Genomic DNA, 20747 nt, shown 5'->3' with positions numbered 1-20747 from the left:
TATTACTGTGTGAACACACATTTCTTTGTCTTTGCAAGATTGCTGAGAAACTACTGGTGACTGCTAAGAAATGACTGATCAATTTGTCACCAGCTACATAAACCAAATGCCATCTTACCCATGGGTGTCACTGATGGGTTTGTGGAAGTGGCAGATGCTGCGATACAGCTTGACTAACAACATTAGCTCTCCGGCATGCATCAATGGCATGTCAGCCAAACTGGCAGAAAGAAACACTTCATGAATTTTACTGGTATTGACTGGCTTCTCCACTGGGCTCGCAGATCAATCGGCATGTCACTTTGCTGTTTGTCACAGTACATCATAGCCATCCCCAGTCTTCATATACTTGCATACTGATCATTGGACCACGAGCTACATAATAGTATATTTACCTTCAAAATAAACATCTGCTGTTCCTTCCTACCCTGATTCAGTCATTAACTCTTCGAGACCTAGAAACAGAAGGCTACCCACGAAGCACAAACAACATGGAGTTTCTTTAGGTGAATGCAGCTATCTGCTGGTTTGATATTGTATTCCTTCCTCTGGAGCCTCAGTATCTGAAATGCAGATGTATTTTTTATTCTTTATGCATCATCTCTGACATTAATATGAACTGACTTCAGCAGGTATGATGCCAAGAGGAATGAAAATCAATGTTATGAGCAACAGATGGCCAAGAATCTGTTGAATTTGAAAGGTAAATAGGCCCACTTAGGTTTTTTAGAATTTTTTATTTATTTATTTAGAAGACACATACCCCGCATTCTTCCATTTTTAGTCTGACAGGAAGATCTTTCATCGCAAATATTGCCCAAGCCGAGAATGAGAATAACAGTATAAGACAACTCATTCAAGTACCAGGTACATTTTAAATGTGAACAAATTATAAAGTATTCCCAATTTTTTTAATCTTTTATTGAATTGGCTAACAACCACAATTCTGTGATCTGATGTGATTAATAGTTTTGTGTATCAGCTAATATGTGTGAGAGCACTTCTGAGTGGCCACTGAGGGAATACTTTTCTTTTTGTTTTGTAACAGTTTTTATTTTGGTAGAGATTATATTAGATTATTATTATTACTACTACTGCTATTATTAAGCAATGATTATGCATGTTTGACTGGATAACATTCAGCCTTCTAAAACAGATTTAATAGTTCATCTGATTTCCAAAGGCATACAGAATTTTTCTGAATTAAATTAAATATTTTTGCTGACCATCCTAGTTAAAAACTTATGCAAATATGCTTTTAAAATATAATATAAAATGTTACGATGCCCTGACAAAGTTTCTAGTTCTGAAAATGCCAGTTGAATTACGTATTCATTATATTTTATATTGATATTAAAACTTACAGTGATGTGACTAAAATATTGCACTGAGACAAGATTTGAAAAGTTTGATTAATGTAACTAGCCACAAGTCTGACCACATACATGAATGTCTTGGACTTTTAAAGCAGGTCTGATCTAGTTAGAAAACAGATCTCTTTGTAATATGTTAAATATTCACAAGATCCATACTCTGTGCTTTAGACACATGGACATACTCTTAGTTTCAAAATGTTCTAGCTTTCTGAAGTATTGTAAATATTACTGTATGTGTATGTTATTTCAGGGGAAAAAAAAAAAATCTAGGCCAGATCTCTCAATCTCAGAGCTCCTTACAAGAACTTTATAACTCTGCTTAGACCCAGGTAAATAATTTTCTATTAATGTTTTCTTGGTAATCTACCTGAATTTCAAACTGTATGCTTAAAATTTAATTTTATTTTTGTTTTAATAGAGTGGATTTGGCTTTCATCAGAATTCTTTGTTCTTTCCTTGTCAGCACTGATGTTAGTCAAAGTATCTTTGCCTCAGTTTTACAGCTGGTATAGCTGGTTCCCAGAAGGGCAGCAGAGGTAGTGAACTTAGCTGGACTGTCTACTTCACTTCTATGATTGTTCTAGAAATTATGATTCTCCTGCAGTAGAACACCTCCTAAGATTTGGCCACAACCTCAGTGATAACAAAGTGGTTATGTACTTGGGCTTACTTCTCTCTATTTGTTGCAGCAGCTCACTCTGATGGCACCTCTAGTTTTGAAAAGGCTCATTAATTTCACCAGCTAAGAAAACAAACCAGCACAGATGATTAAACGAAATTCCTAAGATACTTTTAAGATAGCCAAGCAGTGGCCAGAAGCAAATAAGTTTTTGTGAGGGAAAGATTTCTCAGAATGTGTTAGTTTTTGCATTTACAGAAGTGGGCTTGCAATCACTGTTACTTATTGCTAGCTTAAGGGAACCCACTTCACTGAGTAACTTTGCCAGCTCCAGAGCTAAGACAAAGGCAAATAATGCTATAGACCATTAACAAGAAGCAATAGAGCTGTGTCCCAGAAAGGGGGTCATAAAAATTATAAAAATCATAGGGAAACACTATAGAAACAACTTATAAATTATTCCTATATATTCACAATTGTCTCATGGATTTTACAGCCAAACTCAAATATAATCAATAATTAGCTTTCAATACATTGCGTATCACCATTTGCAAAATTTCTACTAATGTGCTTGTGAGTTATTCACCAACTAACTATGTATTCAAAGATATTAGTTATGTCTTATTTGTGGCCATGTATATCACATGATATATGCATGTACTATTTGAATAGCGCACAGTGCTGGACATTCATGAAAAGTCCATGAAAGTGAGTACCCCATCTGTTCGCCTTTTGGAAACTAGCTGTTTCTCTGAAAAGGCTGACATTTCTGTTTTCTACCTTACTGTGTACATACAAAGCCATGCCAGGCAGTCTCTGAAAATCCCTTCTGTAGCTTGGACAACCCTGCTCTATTATCTGAAGTCTCTGAGTAATGAATTCTATGACCATCCTGAAAATCCCAGATGAAACGGTCTAACGTTTTTTTTTGAATCCTTGTTTAGTTATCCAGACGGAAGGAAATGGATGCTGGCTAGAGGTGTGGCGCTCTGTCTGCTGCCTGATTTGCTGTGGTGAATCATGCCCTAAAGGTTCCAACACAGGTGGCTAAAACATCTATTTTATATTTTTGTCCAAAAAATAATTGTAGCCAAACCAAAATTCCAGCAGTCTATTTGAAAAGAGAAGTTAAAACAATGGTTGAGGAAGAGGAGAGCACTTTTGTCAGTCTTACGATTTCAGGAAAACTCAGCTGAAAGCCTGAAGAGTCAAGAATCATCTCTATAAGCAAACACAACTCAGGAGCATCCTTTGGAAAATACTATTTGAAATGTAAAATCTCTTGCAAATGTCAGAACTATCTAGAGCAATTATCTACACTACGCACCTGTGGCATAATTTATTATGAACTGCAGATGGATTTAACAGCTCAAAATGCTGATCAGTTAATTTCTTTGACTCATGATCTAATAGGCAGAAATTCAGCAACCTGAGATTTGTTCTAACTTGCATGACAACAGCTGCAAGAAAAGTGGCAAAGGCTGTCACATTGCTTTCATTTGTTGTTGTTTCATCTACCATAAACAGATGTGATTTTAAACTTCCTGCATTGCAGTCCTGTCACCAAGCTCTGCTGCTTGAAAAGGCAGCATTTTTTGACTTGGAGTACAACATCCTGCTTTACTGTTAATTAGCATAGCTTTGTTGCACAAAACAGATGATCTACCTTCTATATTAAATTACTAGGCTCCATATATACCCACCAACAACCAATGGGGTTTGTCTGCTTATGTCTTTCCCGTGGCTGATTTCTTTTTTTTTCCCCAGCATGGAATGAACTTTATGCACCATAGCACAGAGATTCCTGATGGCTTTTTTGCTTTGTATAGATTAAATACATAGTAACTACATGTACTTGCCTTTTCACTTTATTGGTGAATCACTTTTACCTGTGAATCATTGTTAGCAACTAGCATGTTTCATAAGTATAACTGCTCATATACACTTCTTGAGATGCTTTCTATCATGTCTTAATAATACTTCCATCTTACTTTTTGAAGTGAAGCAATTTGATGTATATAATCCATGTGTTACTAGGATTTTTGATAGCAGATTGTTGGATTTTGTTTGACCTGATTAGAAGATGTCATCTTGGCATCATCATGAGAACAATAACAAAAGAAAAACAAGGCTACAGAAGGAAAAAGTAAGCAGAGTGAAACAATAGGTCTAAAATCACTGCACTTAATTCTTTTTAATTTATTATTTCCATTCAAATTGAAGTTTCATCTATATATGTAGGAAGTTTCCTTCTCTGCAAACTTAATTTGATTTAATCACTCTGGTTAGGTCTATGTGAACATGCCACACTGTTCTCAGATTCTCCTTTTTTTTTCCAAATGTGTAAAATTTGTATTTTCCACAGAGTACTTATGGCTCAACAAATTAATCCATATGGCTAGCAGCTCCCTAGGATTTTTTTGCATTTGACTCTTCCGAAAATATCCAGTCCACTTTGTCTCAAGAAATTTTTCATGGTCATTGCAAGTCGTCAGCTTTCTGGACTAATTCATTCTGAGGACATTTTAACTTAAGTGACCGTATGCTCACCAGCCCTTATGGAGTGCTAGAGCTCTGACTCCTAAACTCTAGGTAGTAACCAAAGAAGAGATCTTTACATGCAGAGCGTGTAAAAACTTTTCCAACTACTCAAACTCTCTCCTTTGCTAGCGCACAGCGAGAAAAATGTATTTGACAAAATTGTTCTAATTTGAAATGCCCCAAGTTAGGCATCTGAGTCCATAGTTGGGCACACACTGATGACTACTGCTTTCAAATTGATGACCACCTGCAGCTACCGCTGCTGCCATGCCTAAGAGAGCCCAGGGTGGTCTTTGCTCTCAAATGGCTGACAGCTTCTACCGAGGAACTTAACTAGAGATCTGAATGCATAACTTGGGCATTTCAGGTTTTAGCACCCCAGATATACCTTAGCAGATCTGATTTAACAGATAGACACATAGCCTTTGATGGAAGCTCTGGCTTGTATCTGGACAGGGTCTGATCTGTGCTTGTGACTTTGCATTGCATAAGTGTTGGAATATACGCACCCCAGCACTGGAAGTAGACTGCTTGTGTTACCACCCAGCAAACACAGACAGAGGAATGATGCTTGTGTTGCAGAGTATGTTACTGTACATCTTCAGGATTGTTTCTGCAGTTGCTGTGAAGCTGCTAGTGCCTCATCGTCAATGTGACAGCCCGCACCTTGGGCTGTCAGTGATGGTGGAATTAGTTATGTGCTCTAACATCATTCTCCTCTCTTCTTTTCTTCCTCTAGTAATGTGGAATCTGTAAAAGGGAGAAACATAGAGCACTGCTATAAGATTTTCTCCGTTATTGATCTCCTAGAAATTGTTTTAATCTTCACAGCTGCAAAAAACATTTTCTACATCTCTGTTGAGAAAGTGGCCACACCATTCTTAATGTTAAGAGTTTGCCCTACAGAAGCTGTATTATTTACTGGTAAAAATCACTAACATACTTTCCTGATGGACAGCTGAGGTGTGATAAGCAAAGTGTATCGTAAGGGCAGTGGAAAAGGATAGAAAAACAAATGCCTGATGATTTTAACTGTATAGAAGGAAAAAAAAAAAAAAGATTTGCTCACCTATCATCTCAGGACAAAATGGCTTGCAGATAGTAATGGAACAAACACTACTACCAAGAGGCATGGTCCTGCCAGCCTGAAGATAGAAAACACAGACAGACATAGTGCTACAGCATTTATGGTTTCTGTAAATGTGTTTTGAATGTCATTATTATCTTCTTTCCCATGCCATTTTAAGCACTGCGGTTGAATATAGTCAGGGGAACAACAGTCTGCTGCTGTTACTGAGAATCCTAGATAAGCACCAGTGAATCCCTTACCAGAGTATTACATGACATTCAAACACTGGGGTGTTTTCCCAGAATTTTAATCAGCACTTGCTTGTTTTCTGCATACTTAAAAATGCTCACAAAGCTGTAGATAGTCTGGCTGCTTTCAGAGTGCTCTGTTAGAAAATCCCAGCTCTTAACCTTATTTGCCAGCTGTGTTGCATTGAACAACCAACCTTTCCTAAAATTCCAAAGCAAATGAACAGTGAACAGAATCAGAGATGATCCCGAGGGTCAAAAAGAAGTGTGAAAGTAAAATGCATTGACAAAATGAGCTGGAATGAGAATGCTGCAGTCCAGCTTTCCTGTAGTGCTGGCCTGGATCAAGTTCAGAGAAAAGGCAGAATGAAAGACATTGGGATTGGGTTTTTCGTTATTGTTTTTGGGGTTGTTTGGGGTTTTTTTGTTTTGTTTTGTTTTTTGTTTAAAGTCTGCTTTAACAGACTGTACTGCATTTCTTGCCTTAGCTTATGGTAGAAGGTGAGATTACTTAAACTCAGAAGTTCACTGTGTCAAAAGTTTGTTCTGCTGTAAAAGTAATGATAAAAAAGGGACATGATTTGTAAGGTGAAGGTGAGAGAGAATTCCTTTGTTTGTATTTTTGATATTGTGTATATATATAGTAGAATGGAAATTCGTCAGTCCCAGTGTCCCAGCAATGACCCATCTGTATGTCCTGCAACCACCAGATTAACACACATCGCCCCCCAAAAAACCCCCTATATATAAAATTATACATGATCTGAGAACTGCCAGCGTGCCCTCCTTGTGTGTATTGCAATGTACTTTGAGTGGATAGGTTCTTGGCCAGCAATGAAGAACACGTTTTCATAGCATCACACAGTAGCTGAATTTGGAAGGGGCCTTTGGAGTTATATCCACTTTTGAAATTGTAGGTTGCTCAGGGCAACTTGTCTGAGTACTGAGTGTTTCCCTGGCTGGAGATTCAGCAGCCTCTCTAGGCAGCCTGCTTCAGCATGTGATCATCCTCATAGTTAAAACTGCTGTTACTTGTATGGAATAGGAATTTCCCTTGGTCCGGCCTATGTTCATTGCCTCTTGTGCTTTTTCTGAGCATTTTTGGGATAAGTCTGGCTCTGCCTTCTAACTACTACTTAGGTGGCTGAAGACATGAATTAGATCTCTCCTTAGCTTTCTCTTCTTCCAGCTAAATGACCTGAATTCCCTCAGGTTCTTCTCATATGTTGTATACTTTAGACCCCTAATTGTTTAGGGTTTGGGGTTTTTTTTGCTGAGCTCAGTCTGGTTTGTCACTGTTTTTCCTGTATTGGGGAGCCCAGAAGTAGGCACAGTACTCTATTTATTTCAGTGACCTGAGTTGAAAAACTTCTACTTGACTCCAAGACAGCTGGAAAACTCCCCTGTATTTCCAATATACACAGGGTGTATACTATTGATATATTATCTGCCGGTAAGATTTATAAATGAAAAGAGCAGTCCATGGGATGAGCTAAAAAGGTTCTACCTACTTATTTGGAGATGTAGTCAGGAAACTGCATAAACATATGTGTTTGAGGAAAAGTCATGTTGGTGGCAAGGCCACACTGCCTGAGCCAAACTGTATCCATTCCAAGTTTTCAAGCTTCAGGTTGTTCTCAGAAACACATAAATTATAAGAGGTTTGCATCGACAAAAGTCTAAATTCTTCTCCTTTCACAGTTCTTCAAATCCTTGTAGGAGGATATAGTCATGCCCATATGCTCACCTTTCTCAGTCATGCCTTCTTGAATCTTTTGCTAGTAAGGTGTTCTACCTATTGTTTGTCACTGTTGCACCATTACTGTGGCATTTCCATAATGAAAGCTGTCAGGCCGCTTCTGTAGCTCTCTGTACTTTTAAGAGCATCTTTTCCAGCCAGTCTAACAGAGACCTAAACCCAAAGTTTTTGACCTAGTTAATGCAATGTCCACAGTGAAATGTTTGAGCAAAGAAAGAGCTAATGATCTCTTGACATATAGTCCACCTGGTAACTTCTGTGTATTCCCTTTTTATCTCTGTGTCTTTAAAAAAAATGAAGGGAAATGCAAAACTGGAGGGAGTTTCAAGAAAGCTGCTCATTTTTGTTGTATCAAAAGGTTGATTGGGAGACTGAGTGAAATATATAGTACTTCTAGAGGAATTACGGCTACATTAGGAAAATTTGTGAGTGAGGTTCAAAAAGTATGTTTTAGCTATTGGGAATGGTAGCTCAAAAGCTGATCATATCTGCCATACTCAAGCCTAACAACTATCTACTTGGTGTCCTTAGGAATACCTAAAGGATGATTAATATGTGAATATCCTTGTACAGTATCTTCTATGCAGTATTGCAATACAGCAATAAGTCTTTGCCAGAAAGCCCTCAAAAAAAGGGTTCGTATTGGGAATCTCTTCATGGAGACTTTCGTTAAACTATCACTTATACAAGTGATTACACACTAGACACACTAGTGTCCTTTTAGATTCCAGCTGATGATCATGCAGTACAGTGCTGGTGATGCTGGCTGGCTTCAGTCAGCCTTTCAGTGCACAATAAAGCACATGTGCATACCTAGACACCTTTCCACATTTGAAAAGTCACATGTTTATAACACAGACATCTGCTAATAAAAAAATGTGCAACTATTTACACACAAGTCATTTTTTTGTTTCATAGCCTCAGTGTAACTGACTAAACAGAGTATTGGTAGGTCGATAGGATATACTCCTGATTCTCCAGAAAGTGCAAGTGCATAGCTGTATGCATTAAACAGCATAGCAAACCAATGCCATTCAGAATATAAGCAGTTTCATTTGTCTTTTCTCTCTAAATTTAGGTATCCATGAAAACATGCATTAAACAAATGCTTCCAGTTTACTTCCTTCTTCATTCCTTGATCGCTGAAGTAATGATGTAAACTGCTGGACAGCAAATCCTCAGTGCCATTTGTGGGTTTTAGAGCATTTGAATAAAGATTTTGGAATGTGATTTGCTCTGTCTTTTGTACCTAGGAACACTAGGAACCAAATCCTCTGTGCTTCTTTATTTTGCTGTTCCAGAAAAGATTAATTTTACAGGCTTTACAATTCCCATACTGTGGTGACATGGAGTCCTTCCACATTTCCCATGAACATTACGTATTCCACATGCCAGAAGGATGAATAAGATTGGTATGAATACTGACAGTAGAATAAAGGATGACTCTTATTCTGATCTGTGAAAGCATCTGTACATGTGCTAGGGATTTACTAAAGTCAGCAAGAGTTAAATACATGCTTAAGAGTTAACCAAGAAAATATTTGTCCTTGCTGAACTGGGACATCTGTGGTGAAGGGAGTAGATTATATCCAACCCTTTGAAAATATTTCTCTGTAGTATAACACTTCTTGCTTTGAAGAAATAAGATGTAAGATATAACCTCAGTGCCTCACAGTCTCCTTTTAGGGTATATATTTAACCATATCTTTAAAACAAAAGCTATCCTTTTCTGATTTTAATGGGCTTACCAGTGGCTGAAGCAACAAAATGAAGAAATAAGAAAAAATTATACAAGAACAATAAGAACAAAATTATATTTTTTAGCATCAATTAATAAGAATACTAATTTTCTCCTTATTTTCTTCTGTATTTTTCCAGAATTTAAGGTTAAAGAAATACAAATATTGCCTCTTATATGAGTTTGTCATTAACATACTTTTTTAATAGTCTACATTTGTATGTAGAAAACTGTTCCCAAAATGTTAAGTATGTGTTTAAATACTGTCTGTTCAATAGATTATTTATATCACATGTTAAAAAAAAAGATAAAGTAATCTTCATCTGCAAATACATGTTGTTTGTCAAAATGCATTCCTTCTTTATTAGAATATTGCTTTATTCTGACCACTAGATGGTGTAAATGTCTGCAGGTATGTATGTCTGCATGGGAATGTAATTACACAATTATAAATATTATTTTTCTGGCCAACAGATATTTCCTGGACTGATTCTTTCAGACATTAAGCCTGCCAAAAGAATGAAGTTCAAGACAGTCTGCTACCTGCTTGTTCAACTCATGCACTGTCGTAAGATGTTCAAAGCAGAGATCCCTTTCTCCAACGTCATGACGTGTGAGGATGACGATAAGGTAATCATGTGGGCTCTTTGGGCATTGGTTCCAGGGTCACAGCAAGCAGACATGCTGTGAGAACATATGGGGTGACCTGGCCAACTGATAGAGGAGTTTCTGGTGTTCCTTCTGGAGCTAGAGCTATCTAATGTCCACAGCCTTTTCACAGTAAAGATAAAACTTAATTATAACAGGCCTCAAATTTGGACCCTCTCTTGAACAAGCCAGCATAGGTGGCCTGTGTGGCTTCTATTAAGGGCTTTCTCCACAGGAGTTAGAGTTTCTGAGGCTTTTTCTGCAATTACCAAGAGCTGCCTTTTTGCATCATGAGTCCATCATAGCCTGAAGCTGATGACAGTACATGCAAAATAACAGAATAATGTTGTATCTCTAGATGGTTCTTCAAAAAATGAAAGGCAACTGATTAGCCAAAAACCCTCTTAGTCCATAATACAAATCCTAAATAAAAAAAAGTCCCTAATACAAATATGAATACCACTTTCTTGAATGGCTTGTAATGTCATAACTCAAAATTGCTTTACAAACCAGTAGCCTGGTTTACTTCCTTTTCTGTGTGTGGATCTACCCAGAAATTTATGGAGAAAAATTTTTGAGGAGTGGGTCATTCAATTTTTTTTGCCAGCAGGTGACAATATTACATAGGTCACTCCACCAGTGCTCCAAAGCAGGGCGTGTGTGCACTGGAATCAGTAATTCATCCTGAATGATTGCTCCACCTTTTTTTTTTTTTTATTATTTAAATAATGTATATTTATTGAAGAGTCACTCTAAATCTTACTTTCACAAAGCATTCTAACTTTTATATTTTGGATTTTACATGTGCTTGTGTTTCTTGTGTGGGAAAAGGGGAGAAAAGTCCATTAGTACCTTTAAAACAGTTTCAGTGAAGACTTTCAGTAAATTCAGATTTGATTTTGAAATTGGCCATGTACAAGGCCTTCCAATGGTGAATTAGTACTGTTCTTTGAGTATTTAAAAAAAGTAACCCACACATTCTTTGAAGCATATGCAATACTTCAGAGTGTGTCTTCTGTGTATGTATATATAAATATGGTAGCGTACGCAGAAAATCCCGATATGGGTTTGCTAGGGATCTAATGAAAATTTTCTCATGTCAGAACATTTGCAGTGAAGTTCTACAATGCTATCTTTAACTGAACCAGTTGTTCTGAGCTTTTGGAATGTTTATGCATGATATATGATTTTAATATAAATACACTGTGTTGCAATGCGGGGTTTCTTCAGCATTATCAGTCCTCAAATGATGTGAAACAAGTTATGGCTATAAAGGCTTTGAAGCCAACACAATCTGTAGCATGTATTTTTTAATTTAATTTCTGAGAAATATAAATACTGGATCTTGATCGCATATAAGACATAAAGACATATGTGTGAAATAATAATAGAGATAAAAATAAGAGACCTGGTGAAAATAATTATATGTGAGCAATAGCTATTTAGCACAGTAACTTTAACCCTATTTCAAAATGGCAGAATAGATAATATAATTTATTCCATATATCAGAATAACTCCCATTGCGTACACTCATTCCAGATTTTAAAGCAAAGAAGCATTTTCTTTTTTTTTTTTTTTTTTAATGCTCACCCCCTGTTATTATGCTATAGCTTAAATTTGGATTTTAAAATACCCCCAAAGATGTACTTTCTGCTGCACCTTAAGCAATACAGATACTAACTAATTGTTGTTTATCTTTATGAAGAGCAAAATATGTCTTCCTGACAGTATTCCTGAAAGCACTCAGCTTCCCTACAAACTTGTAGGACAAATGTCTTCTGCAAGAGAACTTTATCTCTGTTTAGAAACATTTAGAATAGTTGTTTGGCTGACAATTTAAGATTTTTACGGGGGCTAACAGAACCCAGAAGATTGGATTTGAAAGCTCTAATCTATGTATGTCCACAAGATTATTTTTCATGTTGAAACAATTCTTACACCACAGACAACTTATCAAATAACGGGAGCTGATAGTTTAAAGAAAAATGCTTCGAGTAGCCTGATAATTGTTTAATGCTGGTATAACCTGCTCTTTACATATAAAGCCAGCAAAACAGGACTTGGAAAGTTATTTTATCTTTGCTAAGGTCCATTCTTTACAATCAGAAAACTAAGGTATCAGTCAGCAGTTAACCCTTCCCACTCTTCATAAGTATTCAGGTATAATATACGTATAAGCTATTTAACTCCTGAACTGCTGTAGTCCACTGTTTGTTCACTGGTGAGGATCTTATGAGAACTACTTCTTGTGGAATAAAACAGGAAACTGCCATTCGTGCAGAATTACTTAAATAGCAATCACCACCTCTTTCTACCATCTAGTTTGAAAGGATATAAACAGTATAGACTTTAAAGAGTGGGCTATTAAGTACTGACTGCTCTGAAGAGAGAAATTTTGTACACTTTTGTACCAGCTTGCTGACAGACTCTACTGATTATATCCTGAGCCAATGCTATCCTTATCCCTGAGCAGACTTGTCATTTCATAATGTTTTGAATTGTTATCTTAAACTCTGCAGATGTTAGATAAAAAAGTATTCCTTTAATTGTACTAAAATAGTACAACTTGCATGTTTGGTTGTCAAAACTCTTCTGGGAAGTAAGGCTTGATCTCTTTTGAGGTAAAAAGGATATTCAGTTGATATCTCTTTCTTCCTACTCAAAGTGCTAACCATTAGGTGACTGGTTTTTCTTTTACAAGATTGGCCTATATCTTTCTCACTCTGTGTTTAAAAAATGCTGCATCTACAAGAGTATTTTGTGAAGGCCCTGACCCTTTCAATGTGCTGGGGCATGGGCAGTCATCCTAGTGCAGATCTAGCCATAACGGTTTAGATTACGGTGCCCTCAACTGAAGGTTACCACCAGTGTGGCTGAGATGCTGCTCATCGTCTTCTGAGTGCTTTCTGTGAAAAGTGAGACAGATTGTCTAAAATCCCTTTCAGATATGCTCTGTGATAACTCTTTTGCACTGAATAGGGCTATGAGTGATCATCTGGTCAGTTGTGCTGTCTCAGCCATGGAGGAATTAACCCCAGCAAGGCACAAGTTAGCTCTGATAATTTATTGAACTGCTCCGTCTGGGTCTGCAAGTGCACTTAAGGCATTCCCAGGAGGTCTTAACAAAAGAGCCACTTGAGTGAGTCAAAGGAAGGAACACTTGAGATTTCGGACCCTCTGAAGTCACATACGGTCACTGTGCAAGAGGTTAAGGAAAAGTATCTTGTCAAAACATATATTGCTACCTAGACAGTCTTGGACAGTAGGACTTGTCTTGTAACATGAGAGCCTAGTTATCTTGTCTTCAGGATGTCCAGAGCTCCATGTCTTCTGTCAAGAAAAAAATTCTAATTATTTTTTCTAGGTAAAATCACATTGACTGAGATCAAACTGATTATTTCCTCAGTGGCAGAGAAATATCAGGGCAGTATGTGAAGAGAATTTCTGCAGATCAAGACTGAAATCCTGGAATGCAGTGGGGGGTTTTCTCATTGATTTTAATGAGATTGGGATTTCAGCTACGTTTTTAGAAGACAACAATCACATGGAGATAAGATATCTGTCTTTTGTAGTTGCTCTGCTTAATGAATTCCTCATCCTAGCTGTGAGCTTGAGATAGTATGAACAGCAATGATAAATTTCAATGTTAATAAAATCTTTGCTTCTTTCTTCATCTGTGCTACAGAGGAGAGCATTGAGGACAGCCTCTGAAAAACTCAGGAATCGTTCCTCTTTTTCTACCAATGTTGTATACAACACTCCAGGAACTCGAGTAAACAGATACATCAGCCGTTTGATAGAGGCCCGGCAAACAGAGTCTGAGATGGCTGACTTGAACTTCATTACCCTGAAGTATAAGCAAATTGAACGTGAAAAAAAAGTAAGGGGGTTTAAAATTATTTTTACTGATTTCATTTATCATAAGCCAGCTAGCATTGGTTTTTTGTTTGTTTTTAAACAATACTTAAATTCTACTCACCATCTTTAAATAATCCTCTGGACTGTTTCTCAGTTAAGAGGGAGACATTACCTCCACCTTCTGTGGAATCACTTGGAGGGGATAAAAAGAAAGATCAATATCTTTTTACTCATCAAGATCCTCCCCCATAAAGTTACATATCCTGTGTTTTGGCCTTACTTTTGGTTCTCCAAACTGCCTGACCTACATCACCTGTTTAATGCTGTCTTATGGCAATGTGGCTGCCTACTGACCCATGTGCACTGGAGAAGCATTAATGACAGGAGGATGCTTCCCTCTGCATATGCAACATGATAAGTAAAAAATATTAAAAGTAATAGAAAATATATGCCAGTGTGACTGTGCTGAAAGCAGTGGACTTACTCCAGAATTATAAGCATGCATATAAACTAACAAAGTAGAGCTGTTTGTTCCTACCTTGTATGGATTTTGTTTGTAAATACAAATTGTTTTGATTAAAAAAAAAAAACAAACCCCTTTTGTTTATGTGCTTGAAAAAGCAGAAGTGATATGATTTTGGATTAATTTGGCAATAGCATTTATTTTTCCACTGTAAGTCACTTCATAGCCTAAGATTTCATGTCACTACTCTTTTGACTCAGAATGCTGTGTGCCACATTGGACTAATTTTTTTAAGGTCTTGAGCATTAACTTTGATTTCAAGTTTCCACAGTGATTTATTATTTAATCATAATTGTTTTCTTTCAAAATAAGAAAGTCTCTCGGTGTAAACGAGATTGAAATTTTGACCTTTCTGAGGTTTCTACTGCTGAAAAGTGTTCTGTTGTAAGAACTGTGGCTTAGTGGAATCAAGGACAGTAACTGTTCAAAACTAAGCCAGTGTCTCTCATTAGCAGCTGCCTCCAGCCCACCCGTTAGTGTGCTGTCTTGAGCAGCTGAGGTGACAGGATTCCTTGAAGGCAGCACCAAGGGGTTTTGGCCTTTTTTTGTGATGAGTAAGTGGAGAGGAGGGAGTGCCACCTCCTTCTGGTTCAAAATGGCTGAATCCTTTTTGCTCCAATAGATAAACTTATGTTTGAGCCTAACTCAGATTTGACTAGTTACAGGGTGGAAAAAAAAAAACAAACAGCTAGGCCAACACGAGCAGCCGAAACAGAAGGCTGTCAAGGAAAATGTTGTGTAGACTTGCCTCATCTTTTTTTTCATGTGAACTAAGCAATGATTATTTCTGTTCGTAAAATGGGTAGGGGCTTGCTTTATTTTAGGCTATAGTTCTTTCTTACTGAGAATGGACAAGTGGTGGGTGTGTATAAAATGCTCACTGTCTTCATTTCTTCCTTTAACAGTACCACCAGCTTCAGGATGAGTACTTCACCAGTGCTGTAGTTCTCTCACTAATTCTAGCTGCCTTATTTGGCCTTGTCTACCTTCTAATAATACCACAGTAAGTTTCTGTCTTTTACCATTATAATTCAAAGTGCAATATCTTCAAGCATCCTGCACAGGTCAAAACACTGTCTTTGGAATGGGAATTAGCACCCAGGTCAGTAGCTTCTCAAACAGGAGACCCGCAGCGGAGCTGCAGATGTAGGCACACGGGGTTTTTCCTGACTTCCCAGAGACAGGAAAACAGGAAGAGACCTGCCACAAGCCAACCACTCTCGCGGGAAACGCTGACGAGACCTGGGCATTGCCAAAGCAACGGCACCCAGCCCTGACACCTATAAAAGGCAGCCTAGGGAGCGCTAGCGACCTGGAGCCCGGCGCGGCAGTTTGCGCAGGCAGGGCCTAGTCAGTCTACCTGCTCAAGAGGGGAGTCCACTGGTGGTCATCAGTCTCTCATAGAAGGAGTTCAGCCATGGCACCCACCAGGCAGAAAACCCTAAGCTCTGGGCTTGCCAGAAGGCATGTGGCAACACAGACAGAGCTGCCACAGAAGCATGCAGCCACCCAGCTCTCAGGCTGCAGAGAGTGTCTAAGCTTGGCACTGGCAGGGGAAGGCGGTAGTGAGATTGGCTGCCTGAGGTGTGACCAGGTGGATGATCTGCTCAGCCTGGTGGCAGAATTATGTGAAGAAGTGGAGAGGTTAAGGAGCATCAGAGAGGCTGAGAGAGAGATAGACTGATGGAGCCAAGCTCTACCCTCCCTGAGGCAGAAACAGGGACAGTTAACAGACCAAAGCCAAAGTGAAGGGGACCCTGTATCCTCCCCTTGCCAGGCAGAAGGCAGCAGCCTCAAAGAGCGGAGTGAATGGAAACAAGTCTACGCTCGGCGTGGCAGGCGAACCTTCTCCTCCTCACCCACCTCTCCTTCCCATGTACCCCTGTGCAACAGGTATGAGGCTCTGGCTGTGGAAGGCCACTCAAGCGAGGATATGGATGACAGTCAAGCTACACCAGGGGTAGCACCTAGGCCCAAAAGGCCCATGCCTCATGTCGTGACCATTCCCACAAAGAAGAAAAGGCGGGTTATAGTTGTAGGGGACTCCCTTCTGAAGGGTACAGAGGGCCCGATATGAAGGGCAGACCCTCCTCTCAGAGAAGTCTGCTGCCTCCCCAGGGCCCATGTTAAGAACATCACTAGGAAACTCCCCAGCCTGGTACAGCCCTCTGACTATTACCCACTTCTGCTCCTCCATGTGGGTGGGGATGAGGCAAAGACATGTAGCACGAAAGCGATCGAAAGGGACTTCAGGCTCTTGGGACAGTCACTGAAGGATTCGGGAGTGCAGGTAATATTCTCCTCCCTCCTTCCAGTTGAGGGCAGCAATGTTGGGATGAACAGGCGGATACAGTCCATAAACGCATGGCTCCGTGGCTGGTGTCAATGCCACAACTTTGGGTTCTTTGACAATGGGATGGCCTACACAGCACCAGGCCTGATGAACCCTGATGAGTTTCATCTCTCTCAAAGGGGAAAGAGGATCTTTGCCCAGGAACTAGCGGGGCTCATCGACAGAGCTTTAAACTAGGCTCAAAGAGGGAGGGGGATAACATCAGGCTTGCCAGCGACATGTTGTGGGATGATGTGCCCAGGTTGGAGGGACGGGACACTGGCGAGGGCCCTCAGCCTACTGCTCAGAGACGTGCTGGATGCACTACAGAATGCTCGAAGCCTAGAGGAGACGAGCCAGGGGCTCCGGATGCAACAGGAACCAACAGGGTAACACTGGGAAGATATATCAAAAGAATCCCAGCCACCCGAGCCAATAGGTCAGCCTCATCGGGGGCACAATTGAAATGCCTCTACACGAATGCACGGAGCATGGGGAATAAACAAGAGGAGCTGGAGACGTTTGTGCGCCTGCAAGGCTATGACCTTATTGGCATTAGAGACGAGGTGGGATAGCTCCTATGACTGGAGTGTTGGGATGGAAGGGTACAGGCTCTTTAGGAAGGACAGGCAGGGCAGATGAGGAGGGGGCGTCGCCCTCTATGTCAATGACCAGCTGGAGTGCATGGAGCTCCACCTGGGGATGGATGAGGAGCCAACTGAGAGCCTATGGGTCAGGATCAAAGGGAGGGCTGGGGCAGGGGACATCATAGCAGGGGTCTGCTACAGGCAGGGGGACTGAGCAGATGAAGCCCTCTATAGGCAGATAGGAGCAGCCTCACGTTCACAAGCCCTGGTCCTTATGGGGGACTTCAGTCACCCCGACATCTGTTGGAGGGGGAACACAGCAAAGCACAAGCAATCCAGGAAGTTCCTGGAATGTGTTGATGACAACTTTCTCTTCCAAGTGATAGAGGAGTCCACAAGGAGAGGTGCCATGCTGGACCTTATTCTCACCAATAAGGAGGGCCTGGTAGGGGACGTCAAGCTCAAGGGCAGCCTTGGCTGCAATGACCACGAAATGGTGGAATTCAGGATCCTCAGGGCAGCGAGGAGTGAGCACAGCAAGCTCGCTACCCTGGACTTCAGGAGAGCAGGCTTTGGCCTTTTCAGGGATCTGCTTGGTAGAATACCATGGGACAAAGCCTTGGAAGGCAGAGGGGCCCAAGACAGCTGGCTAATATTCAAGGGCCAACTCCTCCAAGCTCAGGAGCGATGCATCCCAACAAAGAGGAAGTCAAGCGAAAACACCAAGAGGCCCCCATGGATGAACAAGGAGCTCCTGGACAAAGTCAAACAAAAAAGGAAGCCTGCAGAGGGTGGAAGCAAGGGCAGGTAGCCTGGCAGGAATACAGAGAAACTGTCCGAGCAGCCAGGGAGCAGGTTAGGAAAGCCAAAGCCCTGATAGAAATTAGTCTGACCAGGGATGTCAAGGACAAGAAGAAAAGCTTCTATAGGTATGTTAGTGAGAAAAGGAGGACGAGGGAAAATGTGGGTCCCCTCCAGAATGAAACGGGTGACCTGGTTACCCAGGATATGCAGAAGGCTGAGGTACTCAATGACTTCTTTGCCTCAGTCTTCACTGGCAAGTGCTTGAGCCACACTGCCCGGGTCACAGAAGGCAGGGACTGGGAGAATGCAGAACCGCCCACTGTAGGAGAAGATCAGGTTTGAGAATGTCTAAGGAACCTGAAGGTGCACAAGTCCATGGGATCTGATGAGTTGCATCCGTGGGTCTTGAGGGAACTGGCAGATGAAGTGGCCAGGCCACTCTCCATCATATTTGAGAAGTCCTGGCAGTCCAGCAAAGTTCCCACTGACTGGAAAAGGGGAAACATAACCCCCATTTTTAAGAAGGGAGAAAAGGAAGACCCAGGGAACTACAGGCCGGTCAGTCTCACCTCTGTGCCTGGCAAGCTTATGGAGCACACCCTCCTGGAGACTATGCTCAGGCACACAGAAAATAAGGAGGTGATTGGTGACAGCCAACACGGCTTCACTAAGGGCAAATCGTGCCTGGCAAATTTGGTGGCCTTCTATGATGGGATTACAGCGTCGGTGGATAAGGGAAGGGCAACTGATGTCATCTGCCTGGACTTGTGCAGGGCATTCGACACTTTCCCGCACGACATCCTTGTCTCTAAATTGGAGAGACACGGATTAGATGGATGGACCAGTCGGTGGATAAGGAATTGGCTGGATGGTCACACTCAAAGAGTTGTAGTCAATGGCTCAATGTCCAAGTGGAGAACAGTGATGAGTGGCGTTCCTCAGGGGTCAGTACTGGGACCGGCACTGTTCAACATCTTTGTTGGCGACATGGACAGTGGGATCGAGTGCACCCTCAGCAAGTTTGCTGATGACACCAAGCTGTGTGGTGTGGTCGACAGGCTGGAGGGAAGGGATGCCATCCAGAGGGACCTTGACAGGCTGGAGAGGTGGGCCTGTGCGAACCGCATGAAGTTCAACAAGGACAAGTGTAAGGTCCTGCATGTGGGTTGGTGCAATCCCAAGCACAGCTATAGGCTGGGATTGAAAGCAGCCCTGAGGAGAAGGACTTGGGGGTGTTGATTGACGAGAAGCTCAACATGAGCCGGCAGTGTGCGCTTGCAGCCCAGAAAGCCAACCGTGTCCTGGGCTGCATCAAGAGAGGTGTGACCAGCAGGTCGAGGGAGGTGATCCTGCCCCTCTACTCTGCTCTGGTGAGACCCCACCTGGAGTACTGCGTCCAGCTCTGGGGGCCTCATTACAAGAGAGACATGGAGCTGTTGGGGTTAGTCCACAGGAGGGCCATGAAGCTGATCAGAGGGCTGGAGCACCTCTCCTATGAGGACAGGCTGAGAGACTTGGGATTGTTCAGCCTGGAGAAAAGAAGGCTCCGGGGAGATCTAATTGCAGCTTACCAGTACCTGAAGGGGCCTACAGGAAAGCTGGTGAGGGACCGTTTATGAGGGAGTGTAGTGACAGGACAAGGGGTAATGGGTTTAAGCTGAAGGAGGGTCGATTTAGATTAGATGTTAGGAAGAAATTCTTTACTGTTAGAGTGGTGAGGCACTGGAACAGGTTGCCCAGAGAGTTTGTGGAGGCCCCATCCCTGGAAGTGTTCAAGACCATGTTGGATGAGGCTTCGGGCAACCTGGTCTAGTGGAGGGTGTCCCTGCCCTTAGCAGGGGGGTTGGAACTAGATGATCTCTCAGGTCCCTTCCAACCCAAACTGTTCTATGATTCTATGATTCTCTGTTGGTATACCCTCAGTATAACTGTTATTTCTTCCATTTGGCCAAAGGAACCATATTTTGTTATCTTATTTAAAACAATATCTTCTTTGTTCTCTTTTTTTCTCTTTCCTTTTTATTCCTTTTTTTCTTTTTTTTTTTTTTTTTTTTTTTTGTTGGTAGAAGGATGCACTTAGAAGACAAAAACACTAAAATCTGCTAAACTTATGTAACATATTTCTGCACTACAAACAAAGGTGTTATTGCAGCTTTTCTAAATGTATTTGTGCTGGCTTTGGAGGAGGTACTTCAGGTATTGATAGCAACAGGTAAACACAGAGCTTAATGGGAACTAAGTACTGAAGTATCCATTCAGGTTTTCAACCAAAATTTATAGCCTGCATTGAGGTTTTTTGGTATCAATGCTATCACTACACAAAGTGCCCAGTGCGTAGTTTGGCCATTCCCACATGAGTTGCAGTCAGAACTTGGCTGCAGTAAAGCATGCATAACCGAATACTCATGATGTATTTGGGGGATCCCTGATGCCTATTGTTGAGTGACATAGTTTAGTGATTACTTCAGATTTTGTCAATTAGACTTCACTTTAAAATCTAGGGATTATACTAAGTAGATGTAATTGTGTCCAAGGTACAAAAATTATTAGCAATAAGCTTTTTCAGATGAGAAAATCAAAACTTTCAAAATAAGCATCATTCACTTCTACTAATTTTTATGGTTTCAATGGAAATAAAACTGGC

General features: G+C 40.8%; 1 protein-coding gene across 2 annotated transcripts in view; it reads left to right on the top strand.

The window, feature by feature from the left end:
* ADCY1 (adenylate cyclase 1) overlaps positions 1-20747 on the top strand; it is a 170414-nt gene that overhangs the window by 111518 nt on the left and 38149 nt on the right. For both annotated transcript variants that reach the window (XM_075745272.1, XM_075745273.1), the window contains exons 8-10: positions 9825-9980; positions 13685-13879; positions 15286-15383. In XM_075745272.1, the coding sequence (XP_075601387.1) occupies positions 9825-9980; positions 13685-13879; positions 15286-15383 (449 nt within the window). The remainder of the gene's footprint in view (positions 1-9824; positions 9981-13684; positions 13880-15285; positions 15384-20747) is intronic.

Source organism: Balearica regulorum, chromosome 2, assembly GCF_011004875.1.
Source record: "Balearica regulorum gibbericeps isolate bBalReg1 chromosome 2, bBalReg1.pri, whole genome shotgun sequence".
In the NCBI taxonomy this organism is placed as follows: Eukaryota; Metazoa; Chordata; class Aves; order Gruiformes; family Gruidae; genus Balearica; species Balearica regulorum.
The sequence above is the reverse complement of the archived record's forward strand: the minus strand, read 5'-3'. Positions and strand labels throughout refer to the sequence as shown.